This window comes from Drosophila rhopaloa, unplaced genomic scaffold (assembly GCF_018152115.1).
Source record: "Drosophila rhopaloa isolate 14029-0021.01 unplaced genomic scaffold, ASM1815211v1 contig_155, whole genome shotgun sequence".
Taxonomy (NCBI): domain Eukaryota; kingdom Metazoa; phylum Arthropoda; class Insecta; order Diptera; family Drosophilidae; genus Drosophila; species Drosophila rhopaloa.
Genome location: NW_025335034.1, coordinates 7,144,289 through 7,167,558, shown reverse-complemented (window position 1 = coordinate 7,167,558; position 23,270 = coordinate 7,144,289). Strand labels below are relative to the sequence as shown.

General features: G+C 44.4%; 7 protein-coding genes across 9 annotated transcripts; 4 read left to right on the top strand and 3 right to left on the bottom strand.

The window, feature by feature from the left end:
* Positions 1 to 145: 145 nt before the first annotated feature.
* LOC108048954 lies at positions 146 to 3,273 on the bottom strand. Its single transcript, XM_017129928.1, has 8 exons — positions 3,128 to 3,273; positions 2,931 to 3,066; positions 2,700 to 2,850; positions 2,451 to 2,638; positions 1,785 to 2,388; positions 1,357 to 1,717; positions 991 to 1,301; positions 146 to 680 (listed from the first exon to the last, which is right to left on the bottom strand). The coding sequence occupies exons 2-8, from the start codon at positions 3,047 to 3,049 to the stop codon at positions 366 to 368; spliced, it is 2,049 nt and encodes a 682-aa protein (XP_016985417.1). The 5' UTR covers positions 3,050 to 3,066; positions 3,128 to 3,273; the 3' UTR covers positions 146 to 365.
* Positions 3,274 to 4,078: 805 nt separating this feature from the next.
* On the top strand, positions 4,079 to 6,158 carry LOC108048955 (serine protease easter). The gene is made up of 3 exons (XM_017129929.2): positions 4,079 to 4,325; positions 4,507 to 4,893; positions 4,948 to 6,158. Exons 1-3 carry the CDS (start codon positions 4,265 to 4,267, stop codon positions 5,676 to 5,678), a joined length of 1,179 nt encoding a protein of 392 aa, XP_016985418.1. The 5' UTR covers positions 4,079 to 4,264; the 3' UTR covers positions 5,679 to 6,158.
* Positions 6,159 to 7,051: 893 nt separating this feature from the next.
* On the top strand, positions 7,052 to 7,955 carry LOC108048962 (39S ribosomal protein L9, mitochondrial). The gene is made up of 2 exons (XM_017129936.2): positions 7,052 to 7,188; positions 7,246 to 7,955. The coding sequence occupies exons 1-2, from the start codon at positions 7,099 to 7,101 to the stop codon at positions 7,918 to 7,920; spliced, it is 765 nt and encodes a 254-aa protein (XP_016985425.1). The 5' UTR covers positions 7,052 to 7,098; the 3' UTR covers positions 7,921 to 7,955.
* Positions 7,956 to 7,962: 7 nt separating this feature from the next.
* LOC108048961 (39 kDa FK506-binding nuclear protein) lies at positions 7,963 to 9,509 on the bottom strand. The gene is made up of 3 exons (XM_017129935.1): positions 9,375 to 9,509; positions 8,976 to 9,188; positions 7,963 to 8,908 (listed from the first exon to the last, which is right to left on the bottom strand). The coding sequence occupies exons 1-3, from the start codon at positions 9,388 to 9,390 to the stop codon at positions 8,070 to 8,072; spliced, it is 1,068 nt and encodes a 355-aa protein (XP_016985424.1). The 5' UTR covers positions 9,391 to 9,509; the 3' UTR covers positions 7,963 to 8,069.
* A 1,083-nt stretch (positions 9,510 to 10,592) lies between these two features.
* Positions 10,593 to 15,071, top strand: LOC108048951 (protein O-GlcNAcase). Of its 2 annotated transcripts, none has more exons than XM_017129924.2 (7): positions 10,593 to 10,929; positions 10,982 to 11,741; positions 11,800 to 12,021; positions 12,085 to 12,565; positions 12,630 to 12,724; positions 13,532 to 13,965; positions 14,028 to 15,071. In XM_017129924.2, exons 1-7 carry the CDS (start codon positions 10,695 to 10,697, stop codon positions 14,855 to 14,857), a joined length of 3,057 nt encoding a protein of 1,018 aa, XP_016985413.1. In that variant the 5' UTR covers positions 10,593 to 10,694; the 3' UTR covers positions 14,858 to 15,071. The 2 variants fall into 2 exon arrangements, with proteins under 2 accessions (XP_016985413.1, XP_016985412.1); XM_017129923.2 differs by having other exon boundaries at positions 12,085 to 12,571.
* Positions 15,065 to 15,854, bottom strand: LOC108048952 (ATP synthase subunit C lysine N-methyltransferase). The gene is made up of 2 exons (XM_017129925.1): positions 15,485 to 15,854; positions 15,065 to 15,422 (listed from the first exon to the last, which is right to left on the bottom strand). The coding sequence occupies exons 1-2, from the start codon at positions 15,759 to 15,761 to the stop codon at positions 15,073 to 15,075; spliced, it is 627 nt and encodes a 208-aa protein (XP_016985414.1). The 5' UTR covers positions 15,762 to 15,854; the 3' UTR covers positions 15,065 to 15,072.
* A 100-nt stretch (positions 15,855 to 15,954) lies between these two features.
* On the top strand, positions 15,955 to 23,221 carry LOC108048949 (negative elongation factor A). 2 transcript variants are annotated; one of them, XM_017129922.2, is made up of 7 exons: positions 15,955 to 16,366; positions 17,309 to 17,563; positions 17,625 to 19,025; positions 19,506 to 20,669; positions 21,344 to 21,775; positions 21,834 to 21,989; positions 22,379 to 23,221. In XM_017129922.2, the coding sequence occupies exons 1-7, from the start codon at positions 16,157 to 16,159 to the stop codon at positions 22,508 to 22,510; spliced, it is 3,750 nt and encodes a 1,249-aa protein (XP_016985411.1). In that variant the 5' UTR covers positions 15,955 to 16,156; the 3' UTR covers positions 22,511 to 23,221. The 2 variants fall into 2 exon arrangements, with proteins under 2 accessions (XP_016985411.1, XP_016985410.1); XM_017129921.2 differs by having other exon boundaries at positions 15,956 to 16,366; positions 19,503 to 20,669.
* The last annotated feature ends 49 nt before the right edge of the window (positions 23,222 to 23,270 follow it).

Genomic DNA, 23,270 nt, shown 5'->3' with positions numbered 1-23,270 from the left:
CCATATGCGTATATACTTATCGTAAGTGTAAGCTAAATTTAAAAGTATTTAAATAAACAATTACAGGCGTCTAAAAATATAACTTATGATGACAACCAATAGTTGCTAAAAAATTGAAATTACCCAAAAGCCATGAGTTGACTCGTTTTACTTTCTTCGCACATACAAAAGATATTTTTTATTACCACAATTCTATCGTTGATTAAAGGAACCTATATTACAAAATGAGGCAGATATTTTAACTTATAAGATATTTTAACTTTGGACAAACTTCAAAATACTTTAGCGCTGGGAACAGTGCAAAAATCTATTCGAGTCGATTGATTAGCAGTTCTATGTTTTGGACTAGGTTTTGTGACTTCGAACTAGTTGCGACAATAGCAGTACTTCCGCAGTTCGGGATCACGATTGTATATGCATCGTGCCTGATTTCCATACTTGTTAACTCGCGAGATATCCGTGAGTTTCGTTGTGGCACTAAACGTGTGCAGGCTATAGGCCACACTCGCCTCGAACAGCCCCTCACCGGGCAGCGTAACCAGCTGCAGCTGATACATCTCATCCCTTACCAGCGTTTGACCCGTCATGTCCGCCAGAAAGCCGTCCTGGTCGCTGTTCGTCTTGAATTGTAGCAGTTCCTTATGCGGTTGCAGGCGCAGCGCCCAGTTGACTCGGAGAAGCTGCAAAAGAACACAAATTTCGGATTGGATTACTCAGTGGTTTATATAGTACACATACAGTGAAACTACCTTATCAAATCTCTTCCTCTTAATTGCACTAAAAAAAATTTATTTATTACCAAGCAAACTATTATAAAAACATATTAAAATGGAAATCCAGTGGAGCTGTTTTGGAGCTTAATCGGTACAAAACAAATACTGGACTGCACTGAATATAAAAACTAAGTCAAAATATTAGCTTTTACATCTTTCCTATGCCACAATTTATAAGACTACAACTAAGATTGATTTTAGTAGTTTTTCTACCAACCTGCAGAGGTGCACAGTGCTGGCGTTGCTCGACTGTGGCCGTGTTGATGGCACTGACAATGCTCTGGGCTGCCTTAAAAATGATGCCGGTGTATCGGGAGTCGTTTAGCTGTAAAGGCAGCCAATTAAGACACGCACACCAATGTGGCTCTATATAAGCGTCGGCACATGATCGATTGCTGGGAATGGGATTCAAGAGCGACATGGCTCGGCCCCGAGCCAAGTCTGAGATGTGAATCCCGGGATTGCTGGTTTCTATTTTCCAATCATTGCTCCCTCCTAACTGTTCTTCCCCGACAGCGGTTTGCAGTTCTTTACAAAAAGTATAAGTTAGTCACTTCATGAAATTAACAAAGTTCATTCTTACGTATTATGTGCTTCAGTGTGGCATGTATGTCAAATGGCGTCGTCAAGTGCTGCTCGTTAGCCAGAAAATTCTTGTATTCCTGCGGAAAGCGCTTCTTAAACGACTCAGGAAACTTGAAACTAAAGAATGGCAGTCGCTCTTCCTGTTTGCCCTGCAGTGTGGCTCGCACATCGGCAAATCGATTACCATGATCGGCCATCATGATTAGAATTGTGTCGTCTAGCAGCGATCGTTCCTTTAGCGCCACCAGCCAATCGTGGACATCATCATCCGCTGCGCCCACCAGGTTGATAGAATCGTGTGACAGACCGCCATGGAAGCTGAACACAAAACGAGGGGCATCGCGATACTTAAGCATAAACTGGAAATAGCATGATTAAAATAATTAATTAGTGCGATTAATGTGACGTAACACGAATAAAAATTACATTTTTAGTGTATTCAAGCATGGTTACATGATCCGGCTGGTGGCCAATGCAGTTGGGCTGGCTCTCGGCGAACATGTGCTCCGCCTGGACATAATAGGTGCGCAGGTAATGGTCCACGGGCTGGGCCTCAAACCCGGTCATGCGGTAGGTGAAGGTGCCCACATTGGGCAGGTCTTCGTTAAACGAAGTCATATATCCCAGGCGTGCAAAGTCCTGCCAGATCATAGGATACGAGTCCACGCTACCCGCTCCGGACAATCGCTTCCGCGTCTCCGGCAGCTCCAATTCTGTGAAACCCGTCAGCAGAGGCACCAGGGCCTGCGGTGTTCCATCGCCCACGATGTTGTAGCCCTTAAGAACGGTGGCGCCCAATTGTTGGGTGAGATACTCGTAGGTCCGGGGCAGCTTTCGGATGAAGGCGTTGCGACTCAGCGAATCGAAGCCGAACATGAGGACATTGTAGAAGGACGCTGTGGGCACATCCTGCATTTGAAGCTGAGCCTGGGCCACAGCTTCCGGCGGCAAAACAGCCAGATTCGGGGAAAAATTGGCGGCCAGGGGACGAGGCACAGTATCTCTAATGCCATGGGCCATTCCAAACCAACTAGGTAAATAAATATAGCATGTTAAGCAAGGGTAAGGGTTTGGGAGTCAGATGGAAGTCACCTATCGCCGGTCGAGGATCGGCAGGCCACCTTGACAAAGTCGCTGGCCTGTAGAACGTAGGGCTCCTTCAAGCGCAGTGTTCTTCCGAAGCGTACTTTGTAGTCCGACTTGCGAATGATATCCGTGTAGAAACATGTCACATCCTCATGGCTGGACGCAATTTCCGGGCGAACAAAGCAAATGGATTTCTGTGTCAGAATAGGGAGTTACCAATGATATCCTGTGGATGTAATTTAACCCTGATTTAACCTCGCATATCACCCAATCCATTCCCTCGCCGCAGTTGATTCGTTCCACGGGCTTGTAGAACTTCATGATGTCCGGATTGTCCAGGGGCAGATGGGGGTGGCGGCACACCCCTTGATTCATCAACGATCTTATAGAGCGCTCGATAATTTCGCTTTATCAGAAGAGCATTCATATAAGCAAACATCCTACGATCAATACTGAAAAACGCTCGCGACGCACAGCTATACATACATCTTAACGTTTTTATCCAAATCTCGCTCGTCTTTCAATATATACAAGGTAACCATCAATATCACCAGAAAGCAACCTGCTGTGATTTTGGGGACAGTTCCCCGACGGACGAAACGCATTTTGAATAGTTTATAAGCTAAAAAAAATGGACCAGACTTGAAAGAATTTTTTCACATTTCTGTAAAATCTGCGCTTACTTCTTCTTCGATTAGTACGATGCTTTTTGGCTGCACCACATGAATTCCATCGGCGTCGCCTATTTAATCCTTACTGATTTACGTACATTTTAAAGTTAAATTATTAACAATAATGACTAAACCGCTCAGCTGGACGTACCGCTATATGCAAAGGCCCAAAAATGGCAAAATTATTAAAAATTTTGGTCATACTGCATTAGTTGGCAACGCCACCGTTACCTTTGAATCTAAATTTGATCATATGACAGCAGAAAAATTATGTCTCCAGCTTTTTTACCTTTGAAAAAAATAATAGGTTTCTGAAACCTATCACATGTTTTAGGTTTTATATTAAATCGTCTTTTTAAACATGCATACATGCTTAAACAATAGAACGAACTTAAGGCTTATGCCCTATAAATGGAAATAATTTCTTTTAATTACAGCTTTATAAAGATATTTATATCGTCTGACTACTTTATATCATATTCCATCTTTATTCCATCGCAGAGTAAAATATATGTAACAGGTTGAAAGCCGTTTTTTCAACATATGAAAAATGTATTTTATTGATCAGAATCAAAAATGATCATAGTTGGAAAATCCACGCCCTCTATTACGCCCATAAATCTGTAGAGGCATGGTATTCATACGATGAATATATAGCATACAAAAAATTTCATATTCTCTTGCCTCGTAGTATTCTGAAATAATGTTTTTTATTTTTGTATTTAAAAAACATTTTTTAAAATTACTTTTAATCACTTTTGGTCGTCCATTTTGTAAAAAATTATTATCGAAGCAGAAAAATTACATTATATTTTCCGCGAGCAAAATGTAAAACATCTATTTTCACTTTAAATAACGAAGAATTCGCACTAATTTTCACATTTGACTTAAAGTCTTGTCAAAAAGCTTGAGCAAAAGCTTATTGGCTGAGAATTCTAGGCAAACACTCAGTCGTGCGCCAAGCTCAGCTTCGGCCTCTTCACTTCACTCCGATCCGTGGGAATTCCGTTTTAGTACCCGTATCGTTACGTCCATATTATCGCACCTTTTATTTTGATAACTGCTTCTGCAACGGAACTGCAATATTGCAGTAAACAAACCACTGACGACGTCTTAAAAAGAATAAGCCTGTCCGTTTGCGTAATCAAAATGTTGAAGCTAACATTCATTTGCCTCTTCTTGGAAATGTTGCCAAAATCATCAGCGGGCCGTAAGTAAACAAAGGTCTGCCATGATTACCATCTGCTGGGAATGACAAGCTTTAAAGTATTTGCTTTGCCGCGGGCCTTCATAAATTGTTCAAAACCTGTTTCCGTATTTCTATAACAAAAGATATAATTTATTCACAAAAATGGTAAGCTACTTATATAAATAAAACTGCGAAATTCCAGAATTTTACTTCCCCAATGAGGCGGCCCAGGTGCCCAACTATGGGCGCTGCATAACGCCCAACCGAGAGCGGGCTCTGTGCATCCACCTGGAGGACTGTAAGTACCTGTACGGTCTCCTGACCACCTCCCCGCTGCGGGACACGGACCGGCTCTACCTGAGCCGCAGCCAGTGCGGCTACACGAATGGCAAAGTGCTGATCTGCTGCCCAGATCGATACCGGGAGAGCTCCTCGGAGACTTCGACGTCGGCTAGACCCAACGTGACCAGTTCGAGCCTGCTGCCGCTGCCAGGACAATGCGGCAACATCCTGTCCAATCGCATATATGGCGGTATGAAGACCAAGATCGACGAATTCCCCTGGATGGCTCTAATTGAATACACCAAGGGTGACTAAGGTATAATTCGCCCGAACAGTCTTACTCATCGATGCTTCCTTTCAGCCCAGGGAAAAAAGGGTCATCACTGCGGCGGCTCATTAATTAGCACACGGTATGTGGTGACAGCCTCCCACTGCGTCAATGGAAAGGCGCTGCCCAGCGACTGGAGGCTGACTGGAGTCCGTTTGGGCGAGTGGGACACCGCCACCAATCCAGACTGCGAGGTGGATGTTCGCGGCATGAAGGACTGTGCTCCAGCGCATCTGGACGTGCCCGTGGAGCGCAGTGTGCCGCATCCCGCCTATATACCGGCATCCAAGAACCAGGTGAACGACATCGCCCTGCTGCGTCTCGGTCAGCAAGTGGAGTACACCGATTTTGTGCGTCCCATTTGCCTACCCCTGGACGCAAATCTGCGGGCGGCCACCTTCGACGGCATCACCATGGACGTGGCCGGATGGGGCAAAACAGAGCAGCTATCGGCGAGCAACCTTAAGCTCAAGGCGGCCGTGGAGGGATTCCGAATGGATGAGTGCCAGAACGTCTACAGTAGTCAGGAGATCCTGCTCGAGGAGACGCAGATGTGTGCGGGCGGCAAGGAGGGTGTCGACTCCTGTCGCGGTGACTCCGGGGGCCCGCTCATCGGCCTGGACACGAACAAAGTGAACACCTACTACTTTCTGGCGGGCGTGGTGTCCTTTGGCCCAACACCCTGTGGCTTGGCCGGATGGCCAGGCGTCTACACTCTGGTGGGGAAGTATGTTGACTGGATCGAAAACACTATTGAGGCCTGAGAGCTGTGGAATAAAAACTTTTGCTCTTGTAAAAAATTCGACTTATGAAATCTTTTTAAAAGTGATTTGAAATGTAAAATAGCCTTTTCAAGATATTTATTGATAGAAATGATTTTGCTATAATGAATATAATTTTTGCTTTAACTATTATTGCCAATACTTAAAATTTAAAAATTCTTATAAACAACATACAAGTTACAACACTTAATGTAAATCCCCAATCCCTTGTCCAGACTTTAATTCGGCAATTTTTTAGACATAGTTGCACTTTAAGCAGTAACGTTATAATTTAAAAAGTAAAAATGAAATTTTTTTTGTTCTGTTTTTTTAAATAAATTTTAAAAAAGCTCTTATTTTAATTTATAAATTACAAATAAAAGTTATTTTATGGTTTTTATTCAAAGAATTACTGTTATTCTCTGATTTTGTTTTAGAAGTCGAATGTTAATGATTTTTATTATTAAAAATAACTGATTTTAACTGATTGTTATTTCGAGAAATCAGGCACAGCAGTTATTATTATTACAATGATTTTAATTATAAAAATACTTATAAGTGTTATATTACAATTTAAACAAGAAAGGAAGCAAACTTCGTTATCCCGAAGTTTTTATACCCTTGCAGTTATTACAAATCGACTATATTTCGATTTCCTTGCTTATATTACTAAAAACAATGAAGCCATGTCGATTTTGCGCTGTATTTTGTTTTTGACAAAACTGAAAGCGTTACTCTGATATAGTAAATAATTAATATATCTCAAAGGAATATTTTAATAAATAAAAAAACAGCAAAATACGATTTTTTAATTTTTTGATTTTTCTATGGGAGCTATATGAAATAGATGTTCGATTTATTAAACCCGTAATTCCATAGTATTTAAATATTGTCAAATCCCAAAGAACAAAAAAAAAAAAAAACAATTCTTCCAATTGGTCCTATGGGTGCTATATGATACAGTCGCCCGATCCGACTAGTTCCGACTTATATACTACCGGCAATAGAAAGACGACTTTTGGGAAAGTTTCAAGCAGAGACCTTTAAAACTGACAGACTAGTTTGCGTAGAAACGGACGGACATGGCTGGTGATGCTGATCAAGAATATATATACTTTATAGGGTCGGAAATATCTCCTCACTGCGTTGTAAACTTTTGACTGAAAATACCCTCTGCAAGGGTATAAAAAACATAACAATCGATATAAAGTCGATTTATGGACTAATAAATTTTTGTTATGAACACAAAATATTTTTCCTGTTGCACTAGATAAAAATGAACGTAACGAATAAAAATCAAATGTACACAAATTATAAATCAAAGTAATCAATGAAAATCACACTGCTGAACGCGAACATTATTAAATTAGTCTCTCTGTCAACTCTGGCAAAAAAAAACGGTGTAGTCTGGCAACGCTACGCAATGGTACTGGTGCTAAAAATGTTGAAGAACATATACGTAACGCCGTTAAATCTGCTTAAATCGGTCTCCAGCCTGCATCAGCAGGTGCGGGTAAGACTTGCATTCAATCAAGAAAGAGATCCCCATTCACCACTCAATCCTTTCCAGACCACGTTCATACTAAAGCGAAAATATGACCCGCCGCTCCACAAAACTAATGAGAAGCCTCACCGAATGCGGGCGAAATACTTCATTTACGACCTGGTGGAGGACACGCTGGTAAAAAAGCGGCCCAACATGGAGGTGGTACTGAAAACATTCGTCGAGGGCGTCGGCGACAAGGGCGACGTTGTGTCTATGAAACCACACTTCGTCTACAACAAGCTGCTGCTGCCAGGATTGGCCGCCTACAATACGCCGGAGAATGTGGCCAAGTACGCCAAGACAGCGGCCGAAAAATCCGCCGTAAAGCACAGCTCGGCCTACGCCCAGCGGACAGTCAATATGCTGGAGTCTATTGTCCTTGCTGTGGTAATGAACAAGGACGAACCCTGGTTGCTGGAGCCCTGGCACATCAAAGCCTCGCTCCGCAAGACCGGCTTTCACTGCAGCGAGGAGTGCATCACCCTGCCAAAGGAGCGCATTGAGGGCCCCGATCTAAAGAAGGAGAACAAGGACTTCTACTGCACCGTGACAATTAACAAGCTGGAGCAAGCAAGGGTTAAGTGCCGCCTTCATCACTGGAGCACGGATCCCAGCGAACGGCTGCCCTACGTCCTAGAGCACTGGAAGCTTCAGTCCGAGCCCCTTCTGAGTGTGGGTTCGCCTGAAAAGAGCGAATAGGCTATAGGCAAATAAAGGCGATTGTTAAAAAAAAACTGTTGGTTAATGAACAGCGTAAAAAACAGATTTTATTTAATATTTTATCAAGTTGTACGCGGATACTTAAAGGCTATATGATTACGAGTCTACATGATGTTAAGTGAGTGCGTTTAGTGCACTGCCTTCAACTCCACATCGAAGACCAATGTCGAGTTAGGGCCAATCTTGGGAGGTGCTCCACGAGAGCCGTAGGCCATGGCCGGGGGGCAGGTAATGCGGCGCTTGCCGCCCACCTTCATGCCGGCGACGCCCAGATCCCAGCCCTTAATGACTTCGCCGCCGCCCAGAGCGAACTTGAAGGGTTTGCCCTTCAGGAGGCTGTCGAATGTCTTGTTGTTGGACTGCAGTCGACCAATGTAATACACGGATACGCGTTTGCCCGGCTTGGCTTCCTCGCCCTTTCCGGCGAGCACATCCTGAACCTTAACGCCTCCGCTGATGATGCGCTGCTCTCCGGTCGTCTGTTGCTTGGGCTGCTCCTTAGCTTTAGGCTGTTCCTTCTTGGTCTCAGACTTCTCCTTTTTCTTTTGCTGCGGCTTGGCCTCTTCTTTCTTTGCCACGCCATTCTGTTCCTTCGACGATTTCTTGGCACTGGCAGCGGGCGACAGCTTAGCCACCTTGGCCTTTGGCTGTTCTTCCTCTGCTTCTGAATCGTCGCTGTCATCGTCTTCTTCCTCACCGCTCTCATCACCATCCTCTTCTTCATCGTCGTCGTCATCGTCTTCTCCATTTTCGAGGAAGGATTCGTATTCTCCTATAATCTGACTGTCGTCAGTATCCTCATCCTCCTCCTCCTCCTCCTCGCCGCTCTCATTCTCATCATCTTCTGGCTTTTTGTTTTTTTTGCCCTCCTTTTTGCCCTTCAGTAAGTTCTCGAGGGTAAAATCCTCGTCTTCATCTTCGGAGTCAATGTCGTGCAAATAGCCCAACAGGGAAACGCTGGCGTCGCCTGTAATGCGGAAAAACGTGTTACATACGGATATGCCATTGGAAATTAAACATCACGGGCTCCTCACCTGCAGTGTAAAACATAATGCGATCGCCCTTGCTGAAGTTGAGATCTAGTGCCACTTGGGGAATGGCCTTGGTCACGGTTGCAACGATGTACTCCTGCTTCTCGGCCGCCAGGTACAACCTGGCCTCCTGGCCTTTGTCGAGGGCGACGCCCGAAATGTGGAAGGACTTGATGATCGTCTGCGAGTATTTGCGCTCAGGCTTCATGTTCAAACCTGGACAAGGACAGAATTCGAGATGAACATGGTTTACTTTGACCGTAGAAATGGCGCCGCTCCACGCTGCCGGCAACTCAATCGCAAGCACGTGGCTGCGGAAAGAGCGCAGGAGGCGTAAAACGCTAGAGGCAGGGGTTAAGTAGCTCTGGACAGCAATTCTTAATTTTTGATAGTTGAACTTACCCCAAAACATCGACATCTTAAAGGAATAATGCGTACTCTCGACAGAAATTAAAATAATAAAAAGAGGAATTAATCGTCAGAACGGAACCACAGACGCCGACTTCGGTGTGCACAAAAATGTTAAAGTAGAGAATACCGAAACGCTTTTAAAAAGTAGTACCCAACTGGTCACACTGACCTGAACTAAAATAAATGAACGCAAAATAGTATCGTAAAATACGCTACCATTCCTTCATCGTGACTGTAATGAACAATAATAGCAGAATTTTTAAAAAATCGAATACTATTCAGACTTAGGTCTTTTAAAAATCGAAAAAGTACAATTTTGTTTATTCATTAGAGTTGCAGACAATATCGACAAAACTTTTTTTAAAAATATTTTAACAACCAAAACAGTGCACAACATTAATATTTTTTATACCTTGGTTGAATCACGGTAAAAAAAAATAAAATTAAAATAAAGATAAAACTGTACTGAATTCAAAACGCTTTCGGAAAAATTACTGCCGTAGATGATAAAAAATAGCCCACTCCATTTTAAAACCAATTAAAATTAAAGAACAGTTTTTCGTAACTCGAGCTATCGAGATATACCAACGTGGGCGGGACAGTCGAGGATTGGTAGCATAATCGAAATAAAGCTCGAGGCAGTGAAGCAGATTTAAAACTCGTGCTCACATGGTGCCACCATCTAACAAAAGCCGATAACAGAAAAGAGGTCTTTTAAAAAATAGCTTACATCTGATTTATAAACAAATTGATGCGTGCCCCCATTTTCTTAATTTTACGAGACTGGTGTACGGAAACAAAGACATGTACATTTAACTTGATTTCCCATAAAAACGATCGGTTAGAAACTTAAATCCATGATCTACCAGTAGAATGGTTGGGTATTTTGAAAGATGTGAAAATTGTGCCCTCACTGAGCCACCATTAAAAAATATTTGTCTCTATTAATCTTTTTTAAAAATACTTTTTCCTGCTTTTACTTATGAATTATTAAATAATTGCTTGCAGATATTCTATAAAGAAATTCCTGTCTGGAGGATGGTGGTGCATGGTGCTGCCTAATGTGCATTAATTTACACAAGGGCTTCCATAAGAAAAATGTGGTCATTCAAATGAAATGTGTGTGGATTTTAGTTGACGGTGCTGCCAGATCGACGGTGTCCGATAGTATTAAATAAACTTCGATAGTATCGGTGTAGTATCGAAGTTTCTTGCAGCTCTGAACACGGCTCTTCTCCCAAATCCTGAGAAGAAATATTGCACTTATTTGGTTCTCGCAATCGCCACATCAAAACTCCTGGGTCGTGAGAAATGGCAGATGAAGCTGGCAGCCAAGCAGATGGCCAGCGGCAGTTTATATGCGGTGTAATCGAGGGATTCTACGGCCGGCCGTGGACAACGGAGCAGCGTAAGGACCTTTTTCGGAAGCTTAAATCCATGGGATTGAGCTCCAGTCCGTCCTACATGTACGCGCCGAAGGATGACTACAAGCACAGGGCATACTGGAGGGAGCTGTACACCGTGGAGGAGGCGGATCACTTGTCTAGTAACTAACTTTTGATCTAAGCAAATCCTTCGGTAAATAGCTATTTTTGCAGGTCTGATTGCGGCAGCCAAAGAGGCCGGGATTAACTTCTACTACGCCCTTTCGCCCGGACTGGACATGACCTACAGCAGCCCCAAGGAGATCGCCACACTGAAGCGCAAGCTGGATCAGGTGTCGCAGTTCGGCTGTGAAGCCTACGCCCTGTTATTCGACGACATCGAATCGGAGCTATCAAAGGCGGACAAGGAGGTCTTTCAGACGTTTGCCAATGCCCACGTGTCGGTCACCAACGAGATATACACGCACCTGGGCAGCCCCAAGTTTCTCTTCTGCCCAACCCAGTACTGTGCTTCACGGGCCGTGCCTACCGTCCAGGAGTCGGAGTACCTCAACACTCTAGGCTCCAAGCTAAATAATGACATTGACATTCTCTGGACGGGGGACAAGGTCATCTCCAAGACCATTTCTATTGAGTCCATTCAGGAGATAACTGAGGTTCTGCGTCGACCTCCGTGCATCTGGGACAATCTGCATGCCAACGATTACGACCAGAAGCGCGTCTTCCTGGGACCATACAGTGGCCGGTCGCCGGAGTTGATCCCGTACCTGCGAGGCGTTATGACGAACCCTAACTGCGAATTCTACGGAAACTTCGTTGCCATCCACTCGCTGGCCTTCTGGTCGCGCTGTAGCCTGGACTCCAAGGTTAACAGCTCGCTCAGCGCAGACATTAAACTGGAGACTGAAAACGAGGATGAGGTGCCTGCGGAGTTCCTCTCCAAGAACGTGTACCACCCGCGAGTGGCTCTTAAGTTAGTCAAAGTAAGATAAGTTCTTAAGCAAAGCATTCTAACCGAAAAATATTTAAAGAAACGCTATTACGGACTGGCTGCCGGAATTCTTCATGGAGAAGGAAGCCTGGGGACCTATCACAAAGCCGCAGCCGCAAGTGCAAATGGTCATGCCCATCATTCCCATTATACCCTCTATCAACACCTGCATGAGTCTCACTACCACCACAACCACTTCAACGAATTCGAGGACTGTTCCAGAGGTCAACACCACCCAACTGCAAGCCCTGGCTGATGTTTGGTAAATTTATGTTTTCTTGTGTATAAAATCCACTATTACACACAGTTAAATTATTAATTACAGTGTTGTGACCTCCTCCCTGACACCTATCTCCAATCCAGTGATGAACTCTTTGGTGTCGCCCACAAAAGTGATTACGAACGACGATATCATAAATCCCATACCGACCACAGCTGCCAGCAACATTGAACTGCCTAAAAAGATACCTATCTCCGTTGTCTCTGTGCCCATAATGGAGGCGAAAAGTGTAGAGGCATCCGTAGATCTGGACAATGCAGTTTTTGATAACAATTTAATTAAACCGAATAGTGAATCGGCAAAGGAGCGTCTTGAACTAGAGATGGACGATTTGGAGGAGAAGCAGGAACCAGTGGCCAGTCTTAGTGTGGATACAATGCTGGACGAAGCCAGTCTAAGTCCAGTTAGTGGCGGAGTCAACGAGCCTATGGAGTGCAGCAGTAGCATAGCCTCTCAGGTCTCTCCGAGGGAGGAGGAGGCGATCAAACTGGTGGCAGACGATGTACTGATGGAGTCTGTTAATGATGTGCATGTTAGTATGATGTTAAATATGAACAATTGGTAATTAACTACCTATTCTGTTTATCTAGAGTATGCATGTGGAGAGTGGGACTTCGTCGCCGATCTTAAATGCGGAAATGGGAGAGGAGAACGAAGCTCAGTCTGTTAAGATCATCGATAATAAGTATGTAAATATTCATTCAAAAAAATACCATTTTTTTTTGGTGATGGTAGATTTGTTTATAGCCTTGCAGAGGGTATTACAATTTCAGTCAAAAGTTTGCAACGCAATGAAGGAGACACTTCCGACCCTATAAAGTATATATATTCTTGATCAGCATCACCAGGAGAGTCAATCTAGCCATGTCCGCATGTCCGTCCGTCCTTCCGTTTCTACGCAAACTAGTCCTTCACTTTTAAAGCTATCAGCTTGAAACTTTCCCAAAAGTTGTCTTTCTATTGAAGGTTGTATATAATTCCCATAGGAACAATCGGAAAAAAATTAAAAAAGTATAACTTTGTTGTTTTTAATTTTTTGTTTGTTCTTTGGGATTTGATATTTAAATAATACGGATTTGCGGTTTTAATTAAATTAAGATCGGGCATCTATATTATATAGCTCTCATAGGAAAATCAAAAAATTAAAAAAATATATATAAAAAAATTTTTATTTTGCGTTTTTTTCTATTTACCAAAATATATCTTTGAGATATAGTAATCATTTAATTACGCTTTAAGTTTTGTTAAAATCTGACAACAATATCATATAGCTGCCATAGAAGCGATGCTAAATTGTTTTTTAGTAATATAGACATAGAAATCGAAATGTAGTCGTTTTGTAATAACTGCAAGGGTATATAAGCTTCGGCTTGCCGAAGATTGGTTCCTTTCTTGTTTTATTTTGAGTTAATTGGCTAGAATAGACATTCTACACACACTACACATTCCATTAACAAACTCAAAAACTAAACTAAAGGTTGTTTTACTCTAGTTCGACCGCAGGCGGATACGAGTCAAAGATAACCGTTGAGGATTTGAGTCTGCTCTGCGATCTCTTCTACCTGCCCTTCGACCACGGCAGCCGTGGCCTCAAGCTGCTTGTCGAATTCAACTGGCTAAAGAGCAACGCAAATGTGATACTGCAGGAACGCCGTGCTGGTGGCGTAATAGATGCCATCAAAACCCCCAAGCCGGAGGTTACCGAGTGGCACCAGCGATGTGAGCAATTTGACGAACTCTGCACCGACGTCGTGGGGCTTTTAATCAAAATCGCAAACTGCCAGAACAAGGAGATCTGTCATGAGCTGTACTCCTATGTGTGGGACATCTCCGGCGCGCTGTCTCTACTCAACTGCTACGTCAAGTGGTTGGCTCTCGGTCACTTTCCGCATAACACGTCTTCTTACACGGAAGGCAGCTACACTTGTAAGTGTTACGATCAGTATTTCAGTAATAGGTAATCAAGTTCCCTCCACGTCCCCTTTTAGGGTTTAGCAAAGGCTGGAAAGAGGCTTTTATGTCCGGTGACCAGGAGCCATGGGTCTTCAGGGGCGGCCTCATTGCAGACTTGCAGCGCCTGATGCCCGTGGACTCTGGCAACGACCTGTTTGTGTATAAGCTTCCGGAACAACCCACGGCTAATTACTATCTCCTGAGGCCTTACTGCAATGCGGACGAGCAGAACGTCAATGATGTGTGCACTCGCTTATATTTGCAGTGGCAGGGAGAGCCGGACGGAGGCAGCCACATACCTTTCCCGCTGCCGGCAAATGTGACCAGCATTGTAGCGGATGGGCTGGTAGGTGGACATCTCGTCCTCAGCCCGCAGCTCTGCATTGTGGCTTACGATGAGAACAACAGAGTCATAGGCTACGCTTGCGCGGCATTGGATGTCAACATATTTCGACGCAACCTTCAGCTTTGCTGGTTTACGGAGCTGCGCGAGAAGTACCCAAAGGACCTTTGTCCGCAGGAGGGTGACGAAGAGGTAAGGCGGCTCGTTTCACGCTTTGTAGAAAAGTTTCATTGCTCCAGCAGCAACGTGCCACTGGAGGACTGTCCCGTGGAGGTGAGCGGCTCCTTTCCAGCCGTACTAATCTCCGGGACTCTGCGGGAGGCCGAGGAGCGAGACTCGGGCATTACCAAGCGGATGCTCACTGTGCTCCTGGCCGCCCTGCGAGCCAATGGTTGCTTTGGGGCTCATGTTTGTGTCCCCGATGAGGACGTCGGTCAGGTGAACTATTATTCCAGGATCGGATTCGTTGATGTCTATCGCGAGGAGGCCACCAAGTGCATTTACATGGGTCGACGTTTCTAGCGTTATTTTTTATGGAAGTCAGCTTCACTGCCTCCACTTTTAATGTTCCTTCGCCATTGGTATTCCGGATAGCTTCGCTAGCCATTTCACTCTCGTCCTTGTCCCGTTTTCTCTTAAGGTAAAAAGTTTGTATTACTGACCAACCCCTCTGGCATTTATCTTAAGCACCGTTTTCTTAGCGTGAAAACAATAAAAATACCATTTAAAAACTCTTGCTAGCTGTTTCCGCTTTCTTTTTTCACGTCGTAGAACCACACGGTGTTTACTCCATCCTCGATTATCTTAACGTGCTGCAGGCTGGGCAGTGGGAAGCGGCACGCAATGATCTTGGTGTTGTGCGGACATTCGGCGACCAATTTATGTTCCAGGTCCTGCATCATCTGCTCCACTCCGAATATGACCACGAAGTTGTAGTCTTTGATATCGAACTTCCATAGATCTTGCCGGAAGAATCTCGTCTGCTTGGAAACCCCGTGATGCAATGCAGCCAGGCGGGAGTAGTATACAAGCCATGGATTTAGCTCAACGCCGTCAGTTCTCAGAGCTCTATGGTGCTGGGCCGCCGCTGGAAAGGATTACATAAGTGAAATAGACTTTTTGTAGATTCCTCCGGTTCAGCAAACTCACCCACAACGATGCGCCCGTCTCCCGAGCCTATGTCCAACAGTTTTCCGTCCGCGGCCTTGGGCAAAAAGCTCAGGACATTCTGTATTTGTTCGCTGGTGGCTGGCACATATGGTAGACAAATCCGCCTGAATGCGGGTGCTACAAAGGAGGCGCAGACAATGGACAGGCCGATGCCAATACCGCCGGTAGCCGCTATCAGAATTTTCCCTCCCGTGGAGATGCCATTTTTTTGGGACTTTGAAACTGCCTGCGGGACGCTCTCATTCAGGACTTCCATTTTTAATCAGCTGTTTAGAAAAGCTGCTAAGTGTAAAAAACGAGCCTTGTCTCCGAAATATTCATATTCGGCTATAGTTAATCGATGGTTGGCAGCCCTGCACGACATACGGCCATACGGTCACACCGCACGGGGCGCTGTTAGCTACGCCGCTTTGCAACACTGCACTGTACACACACTAGTGTTTGACATGTGGCAACACTTTTTTCGGTCTTTTGATGTGTGCGTGCGCTTCCTACTACAATTTTTCGAAGGATTTTCCGTATGTTTTGTTGACGTGCTGGGCGGCGGAAAGTGAAAAACGAAATTAAACATTGCCGTGCAACAGGGCGGGTCAGCGTTTGGCATAAAGAGCAGTGTGTGCCCCGCGTGCGTACAGGCGTAAGGCGTTAAAAATGGCGAACGTAAGGGACAGCGACACATCACTGTGGCTGCATAATAAACTGGGCACCTCGAACGACTCGTGGATAAATGGCTCGATTTGCTCGCAGCTGAACAAGGAGGTGCTGCGCAACATCAAGGAGTGCTTCCCGGACCTGCAGACGCAGGTCAAGCTGAAGCTCCTCCTCAGTTTCCTTCACATTCCGCGCCGTCTGGTGGAAGAGGTAAATGGCGTTGGTGTGTCTGTTGAAAAAGTACACCAGAGCACCCACACAGCGACACTCGCACACGTATAGAGCGTACACTTGCTGTTGGTGAAACAAAAATGCTGAAAATGTGTAAAAAGTCGGCAAATATAATAAATCCCATCAGCTGGAAAGTGTCTAAACGTGTACCCATCGTTTTTTTTTGTGATTACCGACGGGTGATTTCGATGGCTGGTGAAAATAAATATTGAATACGTTTCCCGCCACTTCTACTTTTGTGTACACATTTCTCTCTCTGCGACACTTTTGCTCTCTCGCGTGTTTAGGTGTGTGAGAGTGGGCTGTTGTGGGTGGCTCGCGGATTCATTTGTTTGTTATACTTTTGTCAAAAGGTATTCCTAGTTTAGCCACACGTTTGCAACGCAGTGAAGAAGGCATTTCCGATGAGCGCTCAGTTTAAGCACTATTGGAACCGATTTCCTTTAATTTTGTGTTTTTGAATATATTTAAATAGGGTTTGTAACTGTTCTGATTTAAAAGATATTTGCGTAAATATCGGACTAAGGTCAATATAAATAATTTGGCGGAACGAAACATTTTATATATGTAGATCGATATTAAAATATTTTCATACAATAGGCGCAATATTATTTAAAAGATATTTGCGTAAGTATCGGACTAAGATCAATATAAATAATTTGGCGGAACGAAACATTTTATATATGTAGATCGATATAAAAATATTTTCATACAATAGGCGCAATATTATGAACATGTTTTGGACATGGAACGATTCATTACAACATATAAATCGAAATTATATTTTTATGAATTTAAAAAGGATATATTCGATTGTATTTTATTTTATTATTGTATTATATTCCTTCTCCAAGGGTAATTAGACTTCGTTTATACAAAGAAAACTTATCCAAATATTGTTAATTTAAATACGCTTTTCAGTGGAAGGCGGAGCTTGAAGAGGTGATTGAGGTGGCCGGTCTGGACTCGGAGCTTTGGGTCTCCATGCTGGCAGAGACGATGAAGACCTTCCCGGCCACCAGCTCGTTAAACACAGAGATCTCCGATTACGAGGACACGCGTCCCATCTTCACAGACATGGTCAATGACTTGCGCAAGTTGGTAACTAAGCACTCGGACCTGGGTATGCTGCCCCTCGAGTGCCAGTACCTGAACAAGAACGCGCTGATCTCAGTGGTGGGTATTAAAATAAATAAAAACTCACTTTAATTCGAACTAATCCTTGTTTTCATTACAGGTGGGCCAACAGCCTGCTCCCGTCAAGCATTTTACGCTGAAACGCAAGCCAAAAAGCGCTCAGTTGCGGACCGAGCTGCTGCACAAATCTGCGGATGCGCAGTCCTCGTTGAAGAAGGCCTCGGCGCCAACAATTCCGCTCCGGTCACGTGGCATGCCCCGCAAGATGACTGACACCACTCCGCTCAAAGGTATTCCATCGCGGATGCCCACGACAGGATTCCGTTCGGCCACGGTGCCGGGAAACGCTGCACAGCGGCCAAATCTCAGTCGCACGCCCGCTGGACGCAAGGATGGCGGCATCAAACTAATCGAGTTTACCGAACAGCCGCTGGGTTATGCCGCAGCCAAGAAGCGCAAACGTGAACAGCAGCTGGAGGAGCAGCAGAAGAAGCAGGAGCAGAAGCAGCAACAGGCGGCTGCGGCAGCTGCAGCGGCCACGGCAGCAGCGGCCAATGCTGGCGATAGTTCTCCAACGGATGCAGCAACTGCCAGTGGAGGAGAAACACCCGTCACGCCCACATCGGCCAACAACAGTTTCGAAATCAAAATGGAGCCACAACTGCTCAACCAGAGCGCTGGCAGCTTGGAAGAGCCGCAGGACGAGGAGATGGCTGACAAAACAACAATGGAGTGCGACTCCGAGACGCCGGAGTACGCTACAGCCACTCTGGATTTTGCCCAGGCTACCGCCACTTCCGTGACAGATGTTCAACCTGGAAAACCCTCAGTCGAGGCTAAGTTGAAGACGCCGCGCACTCCAAAATCAGCAGCAAAGCTAAACAACAACAACAGCTTCAATCACACCCCAAAACGAATCAAGCAGGAAATCGAGATCAAGAGCGAGGAGATTATAGTACCCGCCAGCATCAAGCTGGAAAAGATCGAGACATCACCGTCGACACAGGGCCAGCAGCAGCGCGTCATAATCCAGCAGCAGCCGCCTAGCTTGGTGCAGCGAACCCCGCACCTGCTTATTCGAAGTTCGCCTCAGAAGAGACAGAACAATGGAGCCACCACAAGCTCCGCCACAACCACCGTGGGCAACACTACTATAAAGATGGAAAAGCTGGACATCAAGCCTATGCTGCGGGCTACAGGCGTCTCACCCTCGACAAGTGCGGGAACTGCGTCTACCCTCCTCACCCCGCAGCAATTACGCCAGGTGACAAATCCACTGGCCAATCTGCCCAACAACATCTCTGTGAAGATCACGTCCGCCAAGGCGAAAGCTGCTGCTGCCGCAGCGGCAGGCCCCAGTGGAAGTCAATCCCAACCGCAAGTACAGCAGCAGCCGCAGACGGTGCAGGTTCAACAGACGTCGCAGCAGCCGCAGCCCCCGCTTCTGATCAATAGCTCAACCCCCGTCATCCTGGCATCCTCACCGAGCGCTCAAAGAGCGGTAAGTTGTTTTAGAAGAAAAACTTTATATAGTGCAAGCGACACAAGTATAACTAGGAATTTTTTTTTTAAGCTAAGATAATTTATTAAAAATCAACAGGGTCGTTTAATACATCTACAAAATTTCTTTTTGTTTTGGGAAATAACAAAAAATTTCCAAATATTCTACAGGTGTTTTTCATTTTAATTAAAAACAGAACTGAAATATGAATATGGAAACTTGTCAACACCAAAAACTTAAAATAATATTTGTTGGTTTTCGAAAAAGTTTATTCCCCGCCAAATCAGCCAATATAAAAAGGAGACAGTGTGGTTGTGGACCAACCACAATGTTAAATATATAATGGTTTTTAGTTGTTTTAAAAACTTAATTTGATTCCATTGAATTTTTTCTTTGAGCTACTTATTATTATTATTATAATTAATACTTATATACCGCATACTAATCAGTGTTTCCTTATTTATTATTATTATTTAGAAGGCTTTGGCCATACCCAGCAGTAGTACTGCATCCACCACTACCACGACAATACCGTCGCAAGCCATAAAGACGATGCCGCTCAGCCAACTAAAGACGGCTACCAACAGCGGACCGGTGATTATATCGCAGACTATTATTCAACCCGCAAAACGAGCCCAACAACAGGCTGGAACCTCAAGTGCAGCGGCCGTTTCCCAACAGCAGCAGCAACAACAACAGCAGCAGCACCAGCAGCAGCAACTGTTGCACCAACAAATCCAACAGCAGACGCAACAGCAGCAGCTGCCACAGCAACAGGCGCCGCAACAGCAGCAAACGCAGTATATCCTGGCTACGCCCCAGCAGCAACCGCAACATATTCAGCAGCAAACTATGTTGCCAACGCTAACATCGTTCTCCCACAGTCGACCTTTGCCACAGACCACGACGCTTTACCAAGCCACCACTCCAGGCGGAAATGGCCAGACACCTACAAAGATATTGCTGAAGACCTCAGGCACATCGAGCGTAGTGATGACTCCTCTGCGCCAGACCCAACCGCAGCAGGCTACCGCTGTGGTTTCCTCGAATCCGCCTCCTCTGGTGGCCACCTCGGCGGCAGTGGTTTCCCCCGGGCAGACGACCACTCTAAACATTCAAAACGTACAGCTGCCCAACCGGCCAGTCACCATCCAACCAGCATCTCAGGCAGCCCAGCAGCAGCATATGCAGGCCCAGATGCAGCAGCAACAACCCCATCCTCAACACACGATCGTGGCCAACACGACGGCCACCCAGCAGCCCAAGTTGTCACAGGTCATCATGCAACCAACTGGAGCAGTTGGGGCGGGTGGCGTTTCTGCTCTGAACGTATCACCTACGTCCGGCAAGAACAAGACCATCATACTCACCCAGAAGGGCGTTATACTGCGCAACATCGGCGGCGACATGTACCAGCAAATACCCATCAGCAATGTGGGAAACCTGCAAGGGCTTGGCGGTACCACGCTTATGACCACTACGGCTGGACCGCCGAGTTTGGTGAAGACTACGCCCTCGACCGGTGTGCAGTTGCAGCAACAACAGCCCGGCAAGCAGATCCTGCCTACCCTCATACCAACCAGTTCGCTTGGTGGGCAACACGTCATAGTGCAACAGCAGCAACCCACCAACGTCATCGGCAATGTAAGTAAAACAACAGGAAAAGAGTTTGTTAAATTAATTGATAACTATCATATTAGTTCAAGACTCTGTGACTTCTTTAATTTTGGATGTATAGAATTCAAAAACCTTTTTATTTTATTTCTTATTTAGTAAAAATAAAAAATTGTATGCCACATATTTTTGACAAGGTATATTTTAAGATATAAGAGGTTAATGGTAAATCGATTCCAATTTTTTTTTATACAGTTCTTTTTTTTTTTATTAGTGATAATAATGTATAATAATACAACATTTAAACAATCTTTATTAAAAATTTGATTTAATTATTTTCAAAAGTTGAACAAAGTTAATTTGAGGTGTACATTAGAATTCACCAGAGAACTTACCAACAGATAGCATATACAATTATTAAACCTAATTTTACGATAATTTGTACAGTAAAATTAAAAATAAAATAACTCGACTCATAAAAATGACTCTTTTCAAATACATTAGCCCTCACATTTTTTCAATAACTTTAAAAAAATAAATATTTTTTAAGAGTCAAAACTAAGTGATCAAAATATATTTTAAAAGAAGCAACTTGTATGGTTTTAAAATATTGTTCAAGAAATATAAACCGAAGGATTTGAGACGTCCGTCCCAAAACTCTTTAACGATTTTTAGGACATTTTAACTAATAATATTTTTATCAGTCTCAGCAGCAGACCATCATTCGGCCAGTGATGACCAACGTTGGTGGAGGCTTGACCACGCTACCGCAGGGCCTGACGCTGATACAACGGCCGGGCCAGCAGCCGCAGCTGGTGCAGGTGCAGGCGGCGCCGGGCAGCACGCAGCGCACGATTATTTCCCAATCGAGCACGGCGGCGGCGGCGCCACAGCAGCAGCCGCGCCAGCAGCAGCAACAAATCCTGGTCCAACACAAGCCGGCTCCGACCCTGCAGCAGCGTTTGGTCACCTCCACCACCAGCGGTGGCCAGGGCCAACCGGGCAACCCGAATGCGGGGATCGCGCGCACCGTCCAGGTCCAGGTGCAAGCGCAGCATCAGCAACCACAGCAGCAACAGCAAGCTACGCAACAGCAATCGCAGCAGGCCCCACAGCGGCGCGGACTCTCGCTATCGGTATGAAGAGTGTAGAGATTTTGTTTATATTTAATTTAAACCGTCGGATTTATTCCAGAACGAGCACGTGCACAAAGCGCATGAAATGTTCCGCAAGGCGAATCGCGTCTCAAGACCGGACAAAGCTCTTATCCTTGGCTTTATGGCAGGTCTGCGTGAGAACCCCCGCCCGAATAATGAAAATGTGCTGGTCATAAAATTGGGAGAAACTGAGGTAAGGTATTTGGGACTTCTCTTTATGCCCCCGTTTCGGATTAAACAAAACGTGCTTCCAATATGACACGAGAAAATATCGCTTGGTACTTACAATGTTTTTGAAAATATGATCATAAAATTGATGTCCTAGAGAAATTGCAATCTTTTTAGATTTTTTACTAAACTTGTTTAAAAAACTCAATATGATCAAATATAAATGCCAAATTTAAACAAGAGGTAAACACTTGTACAATAAAAATATAAGATGTTTTAAGAGTATTGACGAAAACGGGATGGTTTTTTCATTAATATAATAATATAATAATAAGTAATATTGTTATTTAGGTAATGCATATTTATTTTCTGTTGGTGAATTTGGTTAATCCAGTGTTTGTTTAATTTTTGTAGGAAAAAGTTCAACAGGATAACGGCAACACGGCCCTGTGTTTGGTAGAATCGCACATACGGCTGGACTACAACACCGGCGAGTGGAAGACATTCCAGAACTACAGGCTACAGGACCAGAGCGTCGCCTCATAGTCCACGAGGGTCATACGCATAGTTCGCAGCACCAAGTGAACATGGACAGCCAGGCTGAACCTGAATATGCGTATATGGATTATGAATTATATATTTTGATTTGTCATCCGTTCTGCACGGGATGCTCCGCCGCCACCCCTTATTAGCTACTAAAACTCTCCTTTCCCCAATCCTCCCGCAGTCAGCAAAGCACCCTAAGAAATGCTGGAAATAATGAAACTATAATAATTAAGGTAAATTAGCTGTACAGTTGTTTAGTATGTAGTAAAGGCTAGCGCTTAAACATTTAGTAAACACGCCCGTTCACACATCCACAAACAAACAACCATTCATCTAAGCACACAGGCATATTCACCTCTGGTTGAACGCTTCACTGGAGAGCAGTTAAAAAGGCGGATGGGCCAGAAGTGAACGTTCGGACCGATCACATAAGAAGACACACCACAAGCAAACACTCATGCATTTCAAATCCGCATATATATATCTAGCATTATGTAATTATTGTCGAGTAAAAAGTGTGTAATTATCTTACCAAGCAGCATAAAATTTAAAGACGCTAATTTGCGCTCGTTATTCATTAGAAATCCAATGAAAATATATAGTTATAGTTATATATGTATGAGCCGCAGCAACTACAGCAAAATTAACTTAAATCTTGAAATGTGTAATAGACAAACAATAAACCTAGCATATGTATTTATGGCTTTAATGTTAAAAACGTTACATTTAGTTTATGTCGGGAAATGTGGGTCGGGTAAAC